The sequence below is a fragment of the Sparus aurata genome, chromosome 9 (genome assembly GCF_900880675.1).
Source record: "Sparus aurata chromosome 9, fSpaAur1.1, whole genome shotgun sequence".
NCBI classification, from domain to species: Eukaryota; Metazoa; Chordata; class Actinopteri; order Spariformes; family Sparidae; genus Sparus; species Sparus aurata.
Genome location: NC_044195.1, coordinates 18717020 through 18734872, shown reverse-complemented (window position 1 = coordinate 18734872; position 17853 = coordinate 18717020). Strand labels below are relative to the sequence as shown.

Below are 17853 nucleotides of genomic sequence, written 5' to 3'. Positions count from 1 at the left end.
GATCAAGATCTATAGGAGGTGGGAGTGTTCATGCTGCTTTCGTCCACAGGGGCGGCCAGAATCCACCAAAAATGTGAGTTGGGTATAGCAGCTTTAAGACAGAAGATGAGGAAGAAAAGAACTGTCCGGTCAATGCACACATAATTTAAACGTGTGATTTGGCAAATCAGTCTGTAATCACACATTTTCCTGCTCATCAAATGGGGTCAGAGAGCAGAGTGGGCTCCCAACAGTCATCTTACATGACTCATGTGATGGTTGATATATGTATTATGACAATATCGGAAGATTCTCGATTATTTGCTTCCTGGCTGAATGGCTCATTAATCCTAATCATCTCGGTTCATGCAAGCTGCCTAATTCAGTTTCATAAAGACACTGTCAGATTGTTTCCCACGGTCTATTCACTCCAAATAAATTAATGTAAAATTAAATGAAGAGTTTTGTATGTCTGTGGAAAACGTATATATATATCCTCACACACATTTGGGACATTTTTTTTGTGCATTTTGACTTATTAAACATTATTAAATAGGGCTCTGGGGACTTTGAGATTAATAGAGATTCACAAGATTCAAGACGTAATTATCTTGAGATTAATTGTTCATTTCAGCCTCTTAATCTACGACTGCTACATTAACACAGAGTGAGTTTCATGAAGCAGAGCTGAGCTGATGGCAAAAAGAAAGGTACCTTTGTTTTCATATAGAGCTATAAGAGTGACTTGTGGCATTTAGGTTATATACTGTATAGTCCCAATAAAGGGTTAAATGGACAAGACTAAACTTTATCGTGCCTCTGAGCAGAGAGCACAGCAGTAAATACAACATGTGCTCTGGTGTAAATAGCTGCAAGGTTGGCTGAATCACGCTCTTAGGTTTCCCATGTGTCAGTTATGCCCAAATAACAGCAGGCTGGCATCTGAACATGGTTCAGTCATGAAGAAACCATAGGAGGGTGAACACATTGTTCTTTGACACAAATGTAGTATGGCAGGCCACAACCTCAATGAGTTCTACTGCTTTCACCAGGGAGAAATTGTGTTTTTTTGCTATGGTAAGAAATGAAAACACTGCTCAGTCCAGAGTTGGAACTCTAAAGAGTTTTTATTCTCATCTTATCATCAATATTTAGTATCTGAAATATAATTACTTGAGTAAAAAAAATAACTTTAGCCTGTGTACAGCTACACTGACACAATATCTGTAATCCAGGACAATAACCTTAATGTCCCATCAAAACCTGCGATGTTTAAGTTTGCCTTTCTTCAGGTCATTGTGCTGAAGAGTTTTGAGTTAGCCACAAAAGATTAATTGCAACACCCCAAAGCATCTCTCGCACATTAGAACTATTCTCGTTTAAAATGACGAGATGAGCTCACTCACAAAGAATACATAATGACACGACGGAGGACTTTTATGATGCTGCACCTTTCTTCCGTGACATTTAGTTCTAAGACTATCTATGTTGTTTTGTTTTTTTTTTCCTTTTCAGTACCGTGAAATACAATTAATCTGAGACTGCAGAAAGGTTTCCCACTTAATTATTTCAAAGGAAGTGCTACAGGCACCAACTGTACCTGAAGAATGGGAGCTCTTTCACACAACAAATAGTCATGTTGAAATCCTAAAGGTGGAGTAATCTTGTCAGAGTGACATGGTGCAAAGCGGAAGTGCAAGCGCAAGTTTCCTCAAAAATGTATTTCATGTGGTGGTTTTATTCCTGTGTTTGTGTGCTTCACTTTGGGATTGTGGGTTACCTCCATACTTCTCAGCGAGACTCACATTGATTTTTATTGCCCTCCTTCTGTATTTATTTAGATTTTTGACAAATGATCACACCTGTTTTCGCCTTTCTGTGAGTAAAACCTTTTTCTTACACTATACAGAATTTAGTATGATGTTCTGTGGAGCCTGGTCCTTGTATACGCGCAGAGACATGGAGAAGAGAAAGAAATACTGTGAACTAATTTCTGATGTGTAAAGAAGAACTCCCCTTTCTTATGGAAAGTATTAGAAATTGTAAAATCTTCAAGTTCAGGCCAAAGGGCTTATTATTCTGCTTTCTTTCCTGAAAATCAGAAGTAAAAGAAGATTTGTGATTTTGGACAATATAAATAAAATTGACTTGACTTGCTGTCTCACCGTTATTAACCGGAGAGCTGTCTGGGATGTACCGTGACCTTTGACCTGTGCTTGCCATGATGAATGATAAGTGGGTATTTAAAACAAATGGACTACAGGGATTGTTACAGATTTCAGTCTTTGTCTGCATAATAGTGTGGTGGGTTAATATTTGCTTGCTGTCATTCAGTTTTATTCAAATACAAATGAATCGTGACACATTCTCATCGATAACATGAACTGTTTCCTCTCATTGAAAACACACTATTGCAATAACAAAACCCTGCATTCATAAATTCAAGGGTACAATACAGAATGTATATCGTGGTATGTTGTAAAATTATCTGATTATCTGTTTCATTAAAACTTTGACTTCTGATGTAAGATAACTATTTTCAAGCCCCCAATCATTAAAACATATCTGGTACAACACTGTTGTAAAAAAAAAACAAGCTGTACGTAGTGTTTGAAGCATTTTGTAGAAGCTTGAGCAGTTCTCACACTTTTATTTAGACAGAAAGTTAAGATGTGGGATGAAAAGCTCTGGTAGGATTTGATTCTCGCCCGGTGGGGGCACACATGGTTACAGACACTTAACACCCTCAGGGACACTCCTTGGGTTGTAAACTAACACTCAAATACTTTCCACCAACGTCTTTCTCATTTAAGAAAGAAGGCTTTTTTGAGGCTTTCTTGCTTAAATCCTGCACATCATGCATATTTTGTTTGTTTCACTATGAAGAGTTGGTGCAGAAGGTGAAAAACTGGACAAAGATTTGATTAAAGTCCGAAGCTGTCTGGACAGTATATCTAAATTCACATAATCTTTATGTCCGATTCCTCTCTTTGGTGGTGCATTCTGCTGTTCTCAGCTTACATCCTGCCTTACATTCATTTACATTTATGGTATCATGGAAGGCAGACATAGTTCCGATGTGAGCAGAGAACATGTTGGTGTGTGTACATGTGAAAGGCAAGAAGACAAATAAAAAACCTTTCACTTACCCAACGTTGGGAAGGCCAACAATTCCTATTTTCAGCGAGGTGCCGAACCTTCCAATCAGCGGTGGTGCCTTCAGTCCATCATCTCCCTTTCCCTGATAAAGACAATGTGGAAATGTCTGCAGTCACAACCAGCACTTGTGCCATTACATAATCTACAACACATGCCAATTATTGAATGTGGAGCCGTTCCCCATGAAGTGCACCTTCTTCGGAGCCATTTCCCACGCCTAACTTTTTTTTTTTTTTTGCCGACTTCCACAACAAACTCAGAGGGGGGAAAGAAAACACACATTCATTGACAGAAAACGTGCTAGGCTACTGTAAAGTCCTCGAATGAAACCAGGCGACTGCACTCGGACTGGCTCGCCGTGCTCAAAATAGAACATGCAGCCTCTGGAAATGAAAGTTGACACTGTGGAGCGGGCAGGCTGACCTGTGCTTCCAAATTTAGCTGTCGATACCATTGATTCAGGTTGATGAGCTGCCGTGAGATCAGTCCTACACAGACCTGTTGGATTTATCAGAGGGTTGACTGTGTTGTCAGCAGCTGCCTGCTTTCTATTAACATTTGAATCATCCGTCTTGACAGTAACTGAGGACATCCACAAGTTGTGTCTCTATACTGACAGGTCCCAGCAATCTGGCCATTCACCCTTGTTTTTATAGCTTATCCACTTCCTACGGCAATAAATTCTTATTGTTGAGCAGTTTATTTCACAGTGCGCTTAAATGTACTGTTCCATTTACCTGGCAACAAAATGAACAAAGACCTAAAGTGCAGGTTATGAAATGGCAGGCGAGACACAGACATTGTCATTTAAAGCCAACCATGACAAACTAAAGAATAGATACTGCTTGCTATCATAGTGTTTTCATTTTTTCAAGGGAACAAAACAAATGTCACAACCCAAACATATCTGTTAAAAAAAAAAAAAAAAGGATGATATCCATCTTGAGAACATCTTCATGAGCAAGTGTAACATCCTTGCACTCATAGTTTCCTCCAGCCCCCTCTGGGAGAAACAGGTGTAGCCACACGAGCACACGAAATTACAACAATTAGCTAAATGTCCTCAAATAAACTTCCCTCAGCAGAAATACAAATTAAAGCACACAGGGGCACAACCGAAAAACACCATCGCCCCAATCCAGCAGCCTGTCTGGTTTAACACGCAGAAAATGAGGCTCTAATAATCTGGATTTGAGGCAAGTGGGGCCGGCTTTTGTCAAAAGAATTCAAATGAATAGGTCTGAATTAATCATTTATCTTTTGTTGATGGATGCACCCCCACTTAGACTCATCACAATAGACGCAGAGCGTTTTGTTCGACCAAATAAATCATTCCCATTGTTTAAGGTACATTGATCAATCTAATGGCTTGTAATAGGCTCCTAATTGCCACAGAGAAGTGCACCCGAATGGAGTCCAGAATTACAGATTCAACTCAAAAAAATTCTCACTTGAATGACAAGGCAGGATCATGTTCCCTCTTGCTTTTGTCCCAAGCAAACATCTGAAAAATCACTTTATTTTTATTATTGCTGAGACAAATACATTTCCTTCTATTTAAATTCATGGCAAGATAAATATATAATTTTTTTAAAAATGGAGCAGTGTATTTACTGGAGCGTGAAGATTCTCATGTAGATTTCTTTGTTAGGACTCCAGCATCATTATTCCAGTGTGAACGGCCACAGTGCTCCTCATGAAGACACACACATAACCATGTGCACAGTAATATTAACAATTTGACAAATGGACAAAGGAGTGTAACATATATTTATTATTAATATTAATATAAGAAAGAAGCTATCTATCTATTGTCTAATTTTTCTGTTATTAGAATATAATGAAAAGAAACGTCCACAACACTGCGCTCATTTTTTTTTTATTTAACGCTCGAATTAATTCGACTTCTATGGCGACAATCAACTTTGTTTACGCGGGAATAGAGATTTAATACTGTTAACAGCACTCTGATAAATTGTCATGATTGCAGAAATGATTCCATTTTCTCGGCGGCGCTCGGTATTTGATGAGACTGATTTTTATTCATCCATCCAAAGGTGGGGTTTAAACGCAACAATAAGAAAAGAGAAAAAAAGGAGTATTTGAACAAATTGACTGGCAGCATTCACACTATAATGGTGCGTTATTTGCCCCATTTTGAATACTGTAATGCACATCTTTCGGTCGAGCCTTTTCTCTAAGGGGGGAAAATTGCTTTAACTTTTAAAATAAGGGATGATGATTCACGTCAGAGCAGGTCAATTTTACATTGTGCCATTAAAACCTCCCCGGGCGCTTTTAACAAGCCATGGACTGAACTGAGTTTTGATATTAACAGAAAAAAAGAAGAAGAAGAAGCAAGAGTCGCGAGTTTTTTGGAGAGAATTGTTGAAACCGACATCATCTTAATTGTGCATGATTTTAATGAAACGAGTGATTAGGCTGGCATCGCGTTTTAACGCCACCGGGGCTCCTGGTGGAGCTGACTGGCGGCCTCACAGCAGTCAGGTGTCCCGCAGGACGCTCAAACTTTCTTTCTTTCTTTCTTTTTTTGCATGCGCCTATAAAATACTTGTCTATTTGAAAAAAAAAAAAAAACACGTCCAAAGCAAGCTGTCATTATTAATTAACCCCTCACCTGCATCCCCCCCACCCCCAACAAGTGAGAGGAGGGGGAGGTGGAGGGGTTGGAGGTGGGTGGGTCGGTGGGTGGTAGGAGACGGCCGCGCGCGAGCAAGGGGGCGCAGGACGCGTGTGGACCTTTTTTGGCTGGAGGTAAACAAAGTGTCCGTTAATTGATCGATTACGAGGCCAGATCTGGTTTTTCGTCATGTATCAAGGCAGCTCATGCGTTCTCCTCTAAACGTCTCCATCTCTGATTTTCAAAAATTAACACTAGCACTTTTAAAAAAATGTTAAAGGACACTGTATAGATATGATATGTATATACATATATATATATATATATATATATATATATATATATATATATATATATATATATATATATATATATATATATATATATATATATATATATATATATACACACACACACATAACATCAGCTGGCGGAATAACGCACAGCAGCGCGCACCGGCTGACTACACACACTTTTAATAAAGCCATCAGCAGCAGCAGCAGCAGCAGCGTCCCTCACATTGTTCAGGAGACTCTGTGCTTAACTATTTCTCAATGACGTGTTGCGCATGATCTGGATACTGAAATATCAGAAAGGGGACACATGGAAGCACACACTTTCACCACAATCCACAAACGCTGTAAAAAAACGACCGAAAACGGCTTACCTCTCGGGAGAACTGACGTGTGAACTCAGTTCTGCAATGAAAAGGAGACATTGAGCCTTCGTGTGAGTATACATAAAAATAACTGTATGCATTAAAAAAAAAAGAAAATACCAAATCGTGTCTTGTATGACAGTCTGAGGCAGAGGCTGCACAGCACATGATTGACGGCGGGGTTTTTGGTGTTTCTGTCTGCGGTCGGGGCTCTCATTGGCTGACTTAATCCCCGGCCACCAATGCGGCCACGAGATTGGCTGCGCGTCCTCGCCAGCTGTACTTCAAAGAACACGCTCTTCTACAACTAGGTAGTGCTGGGAGCTGCGAGCCAAGAAAGAAACCGTGTGACCCGAGTCAGACACGGTGAGTCCGAGTCAAAAAAACAACAACATATTGGAGCGGCCGCGCAGCACTGACATCGCGAACAGTCTCCTCACAGCACAGACCCTGGATATGGCTACGTCTATACTTGGGGTGAGTCTCGCTTTGGATTTGTGCGCCAAAGTTGTGCGTAAAAGTTGTTGCAGGCTGCTTTTCTGTGCGACATGTAAGTGTATCCTGCCCGCACGAACACGCTTGCTTTCAAGTTTTTTGTAGTGAGGGTTTGTCGCTGTGTTAGTCTCCTCTGCTGTGCTCGTCTCGGCTGGTTTTTATTATGAAAAAAAATGAACCGTTAAATGCCGATAAAGCAGAGCCGACCAAACTTTCGTATTCTTCCCAGCAGAAGATATCTGAGACGCATTCATACGGTGATAAAGTTTGTAAAACAAATAATACTTTTACTTTTAGGTTATTTATTTATTTGTATTAATGCCATCTCTCCAAACACTGATCTCAGCTCGAATTAGACCTTTTAATCATTACAGATGTTAGAATTTACTTGTTGTTTCTCACTATCTGTTGCTGCTTGTTTCAAATCCAACTCCTGTGTGTGTGTGTGTGTGTGTGTGTGTGTGTGTGTGTGTGTGTGTGTGTGTGTGTTTACAGGAAGAGCCACGGTTTGGAACTACACCTCTAGCGATGCTGGCTGCAACATGCAACAAAATTGGTAACACCAGTCCTCTTACAACTCTACCTGACTCGAGCGCTTTCTCCAAAGGTGGATTTCACCCGTGGAAGAGATCCTCCTCCAGCTGCAACTTGGGATCCAGTCTGCCCGGCTTCACGGTAGCAACGAGCCGCGCGTCGACAGGACTAACGCCGACCAGTGGCACCTCCAACAGCGCCTTTTGCTTAGCCTCCACCTCCCCGACCTCGTCCGCCTTTTCCACAGAGTACAGCGGTCTGTTCTCCAACTCTGCCAGCGTCGCGTCCCAAGAGGCTGGGCAGTCGGCGTTTATCTCCAAAGTCCACACATCGGCAGAGACTCTGTACCCGCGGGTGGGCATGGCGCACCCGTACGAGTCGTGGTACAAGTCCGGCTTCCACTCGACCATCTCTGGAGACGTCGCCAACGGTGCGTCCTCGTGGTGGGACGTCCACACTAACCCCGGCTCGTGGCTCGACGTCCAGAACCCCGCGGGCACCCTCCAGACCTCACTGCACTCCGGCACGCCTCAAGCCATCCACTCCCAGCTGAGTGGCTACAACCCGGACTTCTCCTCGCTGACGCACTCGGCGTTCAGCTCCACTGGAATCAGCCCGTCCGCGTCTCATCTACTGTCCACCAGCCAGCACCTGTTAACGCAGGACGGCTTCAAAACGGTCATCCCCACGTACACAGACGCTTCTGCCGCCAACGCCATGATTTCTGGGGGCAGTTCAGGAATAAGTAGCTCCTCGAGGTCGTCCCGGCGGTACTCCGGCAGAGCAACATGTGACTGCCCGAACTGTCAGGAGGCTGAGCGGCTGGGACCCGCCGGGGCCAGCCTGCGGAGAAAGGGACTGCACAGCTGCCACATTCCCGGCTGCGGTAAAGTGTACGGGAAGACGTCTCACCTCAAGGCGCACTTGAGGTGGCACACCGGCGAGCGGCCTTTTGTCTGCAACTGGCTTTTCTGTGGCAAAAGGTTCACTCGGTCCGATGAGCTCCAGAGACACCTGCGCACCCACACCGGCGAGAAACGGTTTGCTTGCCCGGTGTGCAACAAGCGCTTTATGCGGAGTGACCATTTGAGCAAGCACATCAAAACGCACACGGCCGGCGGGGGAGGCAAAAAGGGCAGCGACAGCGACACCGACACCAGCAACCTGGAGACCCCGAGGTCCGAGTCGCCAGAACTTATTTTGGAGGGGGTAAACCCCAGAATCGCTGTAAAGGATCCGTCTCCTCACGACGAGCCCTGAAAAATCACAACCAGAATCAAACGAAACAAAACAAACTGCACAGCAACAAAAACGGGTCTTATCTGACGGACAATAAAAAAAAAAGGAGAAAATATTTCAAGAAGCGATTGCAAAGTCTAACAACCTGAAAAAAATATATATTCTCCACATGCAGACGTAGCGAGTATCTCATGCGTAAATCCATCTAAAGCGAGCAGACTGGGTTACTGCGGGCCTCCGGGGGATTTTTGAAAAATGAAATGTTTGCCATGAAAAGGTTACGCGACAAAAAAAACCTGTTGAACTTTGGGTTTGGACAATGTGAGTCACCTCTTGTATATTGACGACTAAACTCTGTGTTATTTTCATGTAAATGTTAGGCTATGATTGTTTTATTCGTGTTGGTATCCTGGAAATCAGGGAGTTTACTTTCGACGCACTTTGTGGATAATGTATGTGCACAGCTTTTTTTTCAACTCTTTGGTTAACCATTTTATTTCTTTGCTAAAAAAAAAAATATCTATATATAAATGTTTACCTGTATAAAGTCACACGTATAAGACTTTCATTTTATCGTAATTAAAACATCATGGAAAAAAAAAACAGAGGCTGTGACTGTGTGATGTAGAGCTTATATTTTCTCGTTTTTTGTGTGTTAAATTTGAATTTGAAAAATTGTTTTATTTAATTTAGAATTTTTATTTTCAAAAAGCGTGGCTATCTTTTTTTTTTTTAAATCACCTACAACACCTTAACTTTTCCACTCCACGGAATAAATCAATGTTTAATGCCCCGGAAAAAAACATTTCATGCCCAAATGAAAATCTTGTTAAATGCTATTAATTATGACTTGGAGCACATCGCAGCCCCATGTGTCTTGTATTTGCGATTAGGGATTCGTGTCTTATCAAATATCTAATTAATCTCCGAGACATCTTTTGTTCAGTTTCACTTTATCGGGGGGCTTTTCCGAGAGGGGGGGGGGGGGGGGGGGGGGGGGGGGTGTGACGACAAAAGGTCCCTGGATATTTATTCTAATTGTCCAAATTAACTGCTTTCATTTGCATACCAATCGATGGAGCGAGAATAAGGATGTGGCTTCTTCTTTTCTCCTCCTCTTCTTCTTTTTTTGGCCAAAAAAACCACATAGATGTTATGGGAAACAGTTTTTTTTCCCCCTTTTTTTCAAACTTTAAGAGAAAAGAAAAGGGGGCAAAGAGTCACATGCAAATGCCCCCGAATTTGAAATGCTCTCCGCTCGGCGCAGTCAAACGGTGTCTGCGCGTTATTTGAATATCAGTGGGCCTCGCTCTGAAAGGGTTCAAGGATGCTCTCTGACTTCTTTGTGCGTACCCAGTGCAGCGTCCGACTCTCAAAAGAGAGAGCCGGGGAATAATTACAGCGTGAGTCCGGGACTGGGAATACGTCAGGGAAAAGCATCTCACCCAGACACCCCTCTCCTTTTTTTTTTTTTTGAAGAGGATGTTAAATTGACCAGAAGGCAATAGAGGGAAATTATTTTCATTTCCTTTTGTGCAACAGCGGCTTCGAGGAAAAACGGCCAGAGAGTGAAAACTAGCAAATTAGATCGCCAATTTGACTTTTTCATCTAAATATAAAGCCAGAAGCAACACTTGACAGGAGACATGTGGAAATGTAGGAGAGAGAGAGAGACACACACAGAGAGAGAGAGAGAGAGAGACAGAGAGAGAGAGAGAGAGAGAGAAGGAAATATGTTTTTAGGTAAAAAATGAATAAAAATAAACATTCTTTAAATTATAGCAAAAATGTTTTTCGATTTAAAATTTCTGAGACAATGAATAAAAATGTAATGTGGTCTAAAAATTAATAAAAAAGAAGAAAGAAATGTCCAATTTAGTCAGATGGTTTCAAATATGATAATGCAAATTCAACATATTTTTCCCGTGTAAAATATAAACACTTGCAATGCTTAAAAAAATAAAATATAGTTGATTTTTTTCCTCCTGTTGGCGCCATTGGTTGCTTTTGTTTGGATTCCGGTGTTGGCTCCGTTCAAACGCCGTATATTTGGACAGGAATCATATTTGTTTTGTGTTGGATTGATGCCCTTAAAAAAAAGAGAAAAGCCCAGCAGGTCGTATTTCACAGCTTCGAGGAAACGTGCACATTATGTCTGATCATTAAGGGAAAATTTATGACCTGAAAATTGTATAAATATTATTTAAAAAACAGATTAGCTTATGCAAAAGTGTCCAGGGCTTAAAGACAAGTGACGGTGATCAATCAACAGAATAAATCCACATCTCTGTTTCGATCTGCTGTCATTCGTTTCTTTCATTTCGGCAATAAAAAAATAAAAATTAAAAAAAACACAATAAATTGAGATGGTTAAACATTTAATCAGAAAACAAAAAGTCCTGATTTTTTTTCTCCTCAGGAATCAACAAGCATTACGGCGAACAATGTCGTATTTTAAAAAGATACAATGATTAAAATAATCGAAAAAAACTAAACAAAAAAAAAAAACTGCAGCCACAGAAATCCTCTTTCTCGTGGCCAAGTGACCATTAAAATGAGTCCAACATTTTCCCATCAACGGATCACAGCTGCAAATTGCTTCTAATGGTAATCAATTAATTTAGAGCCTTTCATACAGTGGGTGCAGGACAACACCAGACAGCAGCGAGCTGCGGCCACAGATCTTCTGTGCACTGCCTCCCTCTGCTGGAGGAAAGGAGACCAGCGCACAACATATGCAGTTTTTACATATTGTGACTACAGAGACGACACATGACAGAAAACCTTCCAAAACATTTCACACGTTCTGTCAATATTTGCCATCAGTGTCTCCTTTTCGCTCCGTCTTGACTCCTCTCTCCTCTCTCTCTGCTCCGGCTCCGTCCCCTGCCCTCTCTTTCCTTCCTCCTCTCCCTGCTTCTGCTCCTCCCATCTGCTGTTCTGCCTCTCTTTCCATCTGTGCTGCTTCTGTTCCTCTCCCCATCTCTGCTGTGATGCCTGTCTTTACCTCTGTCCTCCCTGCCTCTCTCGCGGCTCCTACTTCTGTCCATGGCAGACTTGGAGCTGCCAGGTCTCTGCCTGTCCCCGCTGTTGCGTCTCCTTCTCTCGTGACCTCCCTCCGGCTCCTTCTTGTTCTTCGGGCTGCGATGTCGACTCCCGCTCCTTCCCCTCTCTGTCCTTGTTTGCTTGTAATCTCCGGACTCCTCTTCGGGCCGCTTGTGTCTAGTGTGAGGGCTCCGTGACCCGCTTCTATGAGAGGAGGCCTTTTGACTCTTGACTCGCCGCTCGCTCTTAGAGCTGTTATCCCGACAGGGATCTTTTTTCTTGTTCTTCTTTTTCTTCTGGCTCTTGAACTTGCCCTGGCTGTCTGAATCCGAGCCACTATCACTGCCACTGCTACTACTGCTGCTGCTGCTGCTGCTGCTGGAGGAGTCACTCGAGCTGTCACTACTTTCAGGCTTTTTCTTGTGCTTTCTTTTGCTTTTCTTCTTTTGTTTTTTGCTCTTCTTCTTCTTGGCCTTCTGTTTTTCCAGACGGTCGAGTTTTCTGTATAACACAAACATCTAATTAACATCATCCAACACGACTTTAGCATAATTATGTTAAGGAATCACGGCAGAGTTTCAAGAAAGTACTTAAGCATGTTTATCACCCGCTTCAAAATTCATCGATCAGAAAACATAAATAATTCATCAGATCATTTGAGATATCCACTCTGATTTCTTTATTTATATGAGGCTAAAAAATATTTAAACAATGTTATAAATAAATAATTTAATTTAGGTGTCAACAACCACATTTACTCCTTGAGGCTTTCCTTTATCAAAAAGGGGAACTATGTAGTTTTCAAGAAAGAATTTTAATATTCGCAATATTAATGAGGTAACAACACAAACACAAACATTTTTTTTTCCAATAACTGAAAAAACAAGCTTTTCTCAGAGGAAAATAAGGCCCACAGAACACTGTTTGAAGATAGAAAGGTGGCAGGGTCCACCACATAAAAACATCCCTTTAAGATCAGTTTGTTTATTCTGTCATTCTGTCTGTTTATTTAGTTTGTTTAGGCATCTAAAGAAAAATCAGTTTATAGAGATCTTTAAGAATTTGTAAATGGAGCTACACTTTTTACCTGAGGAGCTTCTGTTTTTGCTTGGTCGATAATGACTTCAGAAATTCCACCTCGGGGTCGTCCTCTTCATCACTGGCAACATAATCCTGTAAAAGTGCACAGCTCATTGAATCAGCACTAAAATATGAAGACAAATACAACTCTTGAAGGCAAATTGGAGCAAATCTATATGCAAGTACATCCCTAAAGCTAAATAACTGGCCCATTTGCAGTATTTATATATATTCTACAGACATAGCTGGTCTTTTCTCTCTGAAGGTGTGTGTGTTCCTATACATTGTCCTATTTGTGCAAAGATGGGAGTGCGAGACAGACAATTACCTGCGATGGATCACAAACCGTAGAATTCCTACCAAGGACACATTTTTTCAAGGCAAACCCACTGTTTCGCATCTCCGCCATTAACTCCGAGGGGTGCATCGACGGACCTGTTAGCACAAATCACAGCCTCAGAGTCCCATTGATGTCAAACCATTGCCAACCACTATCTCCACAGTGGGAATTTCAGGGGGCGGCTTTGTTAACAGAATGGGACATCAAATCAACTCACTCCACTTCCGGCTGAGCAAATCATACAATATCATTCTCTGCCAAAGCAGCAGTTAGGGGAATCAGAATACACAATAATTACATTTTTTTTCCCGTCGGCGCAGGAGGGGGACCATTACAGCAGTCCACCATCAACACCACCATGCACTGACTGGACTCTCCCAGGGTAAACATTATTACTTTACAACTCAACTCGCTGATTGCAGAAGTCAGAATCAGCTCAAGCCCGGGAGCTCCAGCTGAAACCGGGGGGAAAGATACAGTAGGTGTAGCTGCTGCGAAGAGTGTGTCTGACTGGAGTTAACTCACTGGTCACAAATATCAAGCAGCACAGATAATCCGCCTGTTCCTTCTTCTATATACGGTTATATTTCAGCAAACAGAATAGACAACTCATATTGAATATATATGTATATGTTTTTGGGGGTTGAACCAAATATCAGCAGGTCAAATGTCTACATATAAATATTCAGCTATATATTCATTAAAGCTGCACCACTGCCACTAATGGTTATTTTCATTTTATTCATCTCTGCATAATTTCTTGGCTTAATTGAATAGTTGTTTGGTTAATAAAATGCCAGAAAATGGTGAAAAATCGGTGTTTCCCGGAGACCCAAGATGACTCATAGATATTTAACTGTCAGAGAGGAGCAAAGAATCCAGAAAATATTCAGTTTGACTTCCCCTCAAAGAAATCTAAAACTGATCAATTATCAAAATAGTTGCTGATTAATCTAATAGCTGACAACTACGATAATAATTCATTGATTGTTGCTGCTCTCATTTTGAGTGATTCAAATACTTATATCATAAAGTTGCAATTTCTTTTATCTACTGATGCTCGCATTCATTCTTCGATTATTCGTGTGTAATTTAACAAAATCAAAATGTCATATAAATATAAAATCATTGTGGCCTGTTCACATGTATTACAATGACATGTTATCCCATAGATAAAATTCCACACAGAAGACTGCAGGGAAACAGTCGAACAGTTATTGTACGGACATTACCTGGTGCCTCCTCCGGAGCCACCGAGCTGGCATTGATACCCGACAGTCCGTACAGAGGACACTCCCTGTCTGTGTTCACGTGGCCCCATTTGTGACATTTGATGCATCTCACGTTGCGCACCTGGGAAGTTAACAGCAGACATTCCTCTGAATCATGGAAGTATAATAATTTAACCAAAACAACATTCTCTGTATCGTTTAATAATAGCATCACCAAATTATGGAAGGAAAAAATATATTCTGTTAAAAAGTGTTCGACTGTGGTTTAATTTTGGAAAACTTGTCATATATGATTTATTTTTAAACTATTTTTTTTGTAAAAACTCACCGTCCTCATGTAACCTTTAAGTCACAGGTTATGGTTTGAGATTAAACATGCAACCAAACATGGCTTTTCCTTTTATGTGTTATTTAAAGAATTTCAGGGACCAAGACAGATGAAAGTAGTCAGTATTTCACAAGATACAAAGCAAAAATCTGAGAAAAAATAAATAGTTGTTTGACACATCCATGGTTGAGTATCACTAGTGCAATAAAAAGTTTATGTTCAAAGCAAAAGAAAAATCACACACCTGGATTCCAAATGGCTGATCTCTGATATTCATGTCATCCTTTGCATACCTACATGAAGAAAATTGAGGATAAAAAGAATGAAAATGATGGAATAGCCCCGAACAGCATGCCAGAAAAATTTCATTGCGAATAAAATCAACTACTTCTCTCGAGGAGCCGTCTTCTGCCACTCAAATTTGTACTCGTCTTCCCCCTCCTGAAAAACAAACATTATGACTTCTAGAGTGTAAACATTGTTTGTGCTCAATCCATACTCAGAGTGGAATTATAAAGGGTTTTTTTTCTTTTTCTCACACTTACCTCTTTTTTTTCCTCTTCAGTGTAAAAGATAATTATGCAAAGAGTAAAAGAGAAACAAATACACACATATTAAAACATTAACCATTACCTGCCCAAAACCTGGTGTCTGACATTGGTGGTAAACAAATAGTCAGCAGGAATCACAATCCCTCAGATAAGACGACTGTAATAATTTACCTTTGGATGCTCCAGGTGGAGCCTCGTACATGAAATTGAGGCCATTTTTAACACGATCATCCCCCATCAACAACCTAGGAGTAAGAAAACAATCTGTTGAACTATCAAATGGGAAGAGCTCTTAAAAAAATGTCCATTGGTCTTTGGAATTTAGAATTATTGAATCCATGTGTGGTTAATTATTAAATTAAAAGACTACAAATTAAATCAGTTATTCAGAGAGCAGTTTCATAGGGGACGCATGGTTTCATTGTGTAGCAGTGCTCTGCAGTATTTATCTAACCTGTTGTTGTAGACGTCCTGCTCTTTCAGATACGCCTGCATGAGCTCCTCCTGCTTGGTCTTCTCGAAAGTCAGTTTCTGTTCTGCTATCCATACCTGTGAGATAAATAGAAAAAGGCGATTAAAACAACTAATTCTACTTGACTTTGCATTTCTTTACTATCCTGACGGACCGACACATTTATCATGTGTTAGCTTGATACAAGTCCGATCAACACCTGTGAAGCCCTGCATGCAATCGCTGACATCTATTTCGGCATCATCATCATCATCTTTCAAAAACCCCAAACAAAAATGAGTTTCAGCTTCCCAATATTAAGATTTGCTGATTTTCTTTGACTTTCATCAAATCTTGGACTTCAGTTAGTGACAATAATGTGATGGTGAAGTGAATCTGAGGGCATCGGTTTGGGTTTTGTACAGTAATATTGACAGCGATCATATTGCACGAGGAGCTAGTCCCTCGGTAGTTCACATTTAAACAATTCAAACATAAACACACTCAGGTGGTCATTCGACAGTGTCACATCTACAAACAACAGAGACAACCACATTACATCCCATACTCCTCATTACATCAATTGGCAAATATGAACAGCAGGCAAAAGTTAACATAGTACAAAAATATTAAAACACAGAGCACTTTTATGATCGTCTTTGATTATTTTTACTCCACAGAAACTTAATTATAGGCTGTAGTTTCTCACTCTTACCACAGGGCAATGGCTAGTCGTCTTTTGCTTTGACATGTATAGATTTAAATCAATCAAATCCTGAAAATCTAGGAGGTCTTGCTCATAATATTTAACTCCAGTATCAACCTAAAGCCAACTACACAGAAGTGTGCTAATAAAAGCTAGTTAACATTGTAGGTTACCTGTGGATTAGCTACGGTTACCTGGAGCAACAGCTTTGTTCAAAACCGAACTACATATAACTACATAGAGAATTTAACGGTGCAAACAACCAATGTTGTTTACCTGTGCTGTCAACAATCATGATTAATACACATTAAGCCGGAAACTCTGGGGTCTAAAGTAGCTAGCTATCACAGTGGATCGCGATAGCTCTTGCTAAGGCTAACTAGCAACTAGCCTGATGTCCTCTAGTCTCAATCTGTAGCTAGCTCTTACCTTTTTGATGTTTGACTTCGACGCAGGATGAAAATCCTTCTTACACATGAAATTTGCAAATGACTTCCCCATGGCTGAAAGCCTATTGCGCCAACTGAGTTGGCACGGTAACGTTAATGTATGCTAACAGTGTCGCTAGCGTAGCTTCCTCCCCGCATGTAAACAAATTCTTCTTCGTTTGTTGTCGAACAGCGTATAGACAAACTACCGCCACCGACTGGACCGAACACATCCGCCTGCGCGAAGTCAGTTCTATGTTGGTGTTAAACTGGAGCTGCTGATCGGTGTCAAAATCATTAACGCAAAATAATAAGATTAAAAAAATAATATTCCCATGGTAAATTATTTTCATAGTTTATCTAAAAGAAATCGACGTAACGGGATTAAAACAAACGGACATTATGGTATTCAAAAATAAAGTCAGCATTGTTATGTTTATTAATCTCATATTTTCGATTATATAACTCATAATATTATGAGTTTTCCCGCACATAATCAAGAATTTTAATCTCTTAATTTCGTCTTTTTATATCCTAATTATTAGTTTGTTTCATTATTTTGACTTTTTATCTGTTAATATGACTTACGTTGGACTAAGGTTTTTATCTTTTTTATTTTATTTAACTTGCAGAAATGGGCTTCCACACCCCTCATCTGTGTGATTACATTTTTGGGATATATAAGCACATCATTTGATTGTTTTTTGTTTTTTTTTAATGAAATTTAAGGGGTATAAATCAGGATTTCCTTCGCTAGAAATACTTAATCTATTTCCGTAATGGAAAAATAATTTAAAAGGTTCACTTAGAAACTTAGACAGTAATTATTTCTGTGAAACTGTTTCATCTCTGACAATACAATTCTGGAAAAAACAAACAAACTTCAAATTTAAAATTACAATGCATGACATAATATACAATAAAATAAAGTAATATTATATTTAGCCATTGTAATCATCTAGAAAGTTCTGATTAAACAAAACAAAT

General features: G+C 40.4%; 3 protein-coding genes across 7 annotated transcripts in view; 1 reads left to right on the top strand and 2 right to left on the bottom strand.

The window, feature by feature from the left end:
* The window catches only part of LOC115588505 (obg-like ATPase 1), a 51542-nt gene extending 44929 nt beyond the window's left edge, over positions 1 to 6613 (bottom strand). Inside the window, exons 1-2 of one of the 4 annotated variants that reach the window (XM_030429148.1) lie at positions 6447 to 6613; positions 3129 to 3220 (exon numbers count right to left, since the gene is read on the bottom strand). In XM_030429148.1, the coding sequence (XP_030285008.1) occupies positions 3129 to 3220; positions 6447 to 6605 (251 nt within the window). In that variant the 5' untranslated portion in view covers positions 6606 to 6613. Of the gene's footprint in view, positions 1 to 3128; positions 3221 to 3331; positions 3496 to 6446 lie in introns of those variants that run through there. The other 3 variants (XM_030429147.1, XM_030429149.1, XM_030429150.1) reach the window with 3 other exon arrangements.
* On the top strand, positions 6611 to 9296 carry sp9 (sp9 transcription factor). Its single transcript, XM_030429151.1, has 2 exons — positions 6611 to 6914; positions 7428 to 9296. Exons 1-2 carry the CDS (start codon positions 6894 to 6896, stop codon positions 8724 to 8726), a joined length of 1320 nt encoding a protein of 439 aa, XP_030285011.1. The 5' UTR covers positions 6611 to 6893; the 3' UTR covers positions 8727 to 9296.
* Positions 9297 to 11066: 1770 nt separating this feature from the next.
* Positions 11067 to 17114, bottom strand: cirsr (corepressor of RBPJ and splicing regulator). Of its 2 annotated transcripts, none has more exons than XM_030429253.1 (10): positions 16868 to 17114; positions 15736 to 15830; positions 15453 to 15526; positions 15276 to 15289; positions 15119 to 15171; positions 14975 to 15023; positions 14403 to 14523; positions 13159 to 13265; positions 12838 to 12923; positions 11067 to 12251 (listed from the first exon to the last, which is right to left on the bottom strand). In XM_030429253.1, the coding sequence occupies exons 1-10, from the start codon at positions 16937 to 16939 to the stop codon at positions 11528 to 11530; spliced, it is 1395 nt and encodes a 464-aa protein (XP_030285113.1). In that variant the 5' UTR covers positions 16940 to 17114; the 3' UTR covers positions 11067 to 11527. The 2 variants fall into 2 exon arrangements, with proteins under 2 accessions (XP_030285113.1, XP_030285114.1); XM_030429254.1 differs by lacking the exon at positions 16868 to 17114 and adding an exon at positions 16448 to 16583.
* Positions 17115 to 17853: the final 739 nt, after the last annotated feature.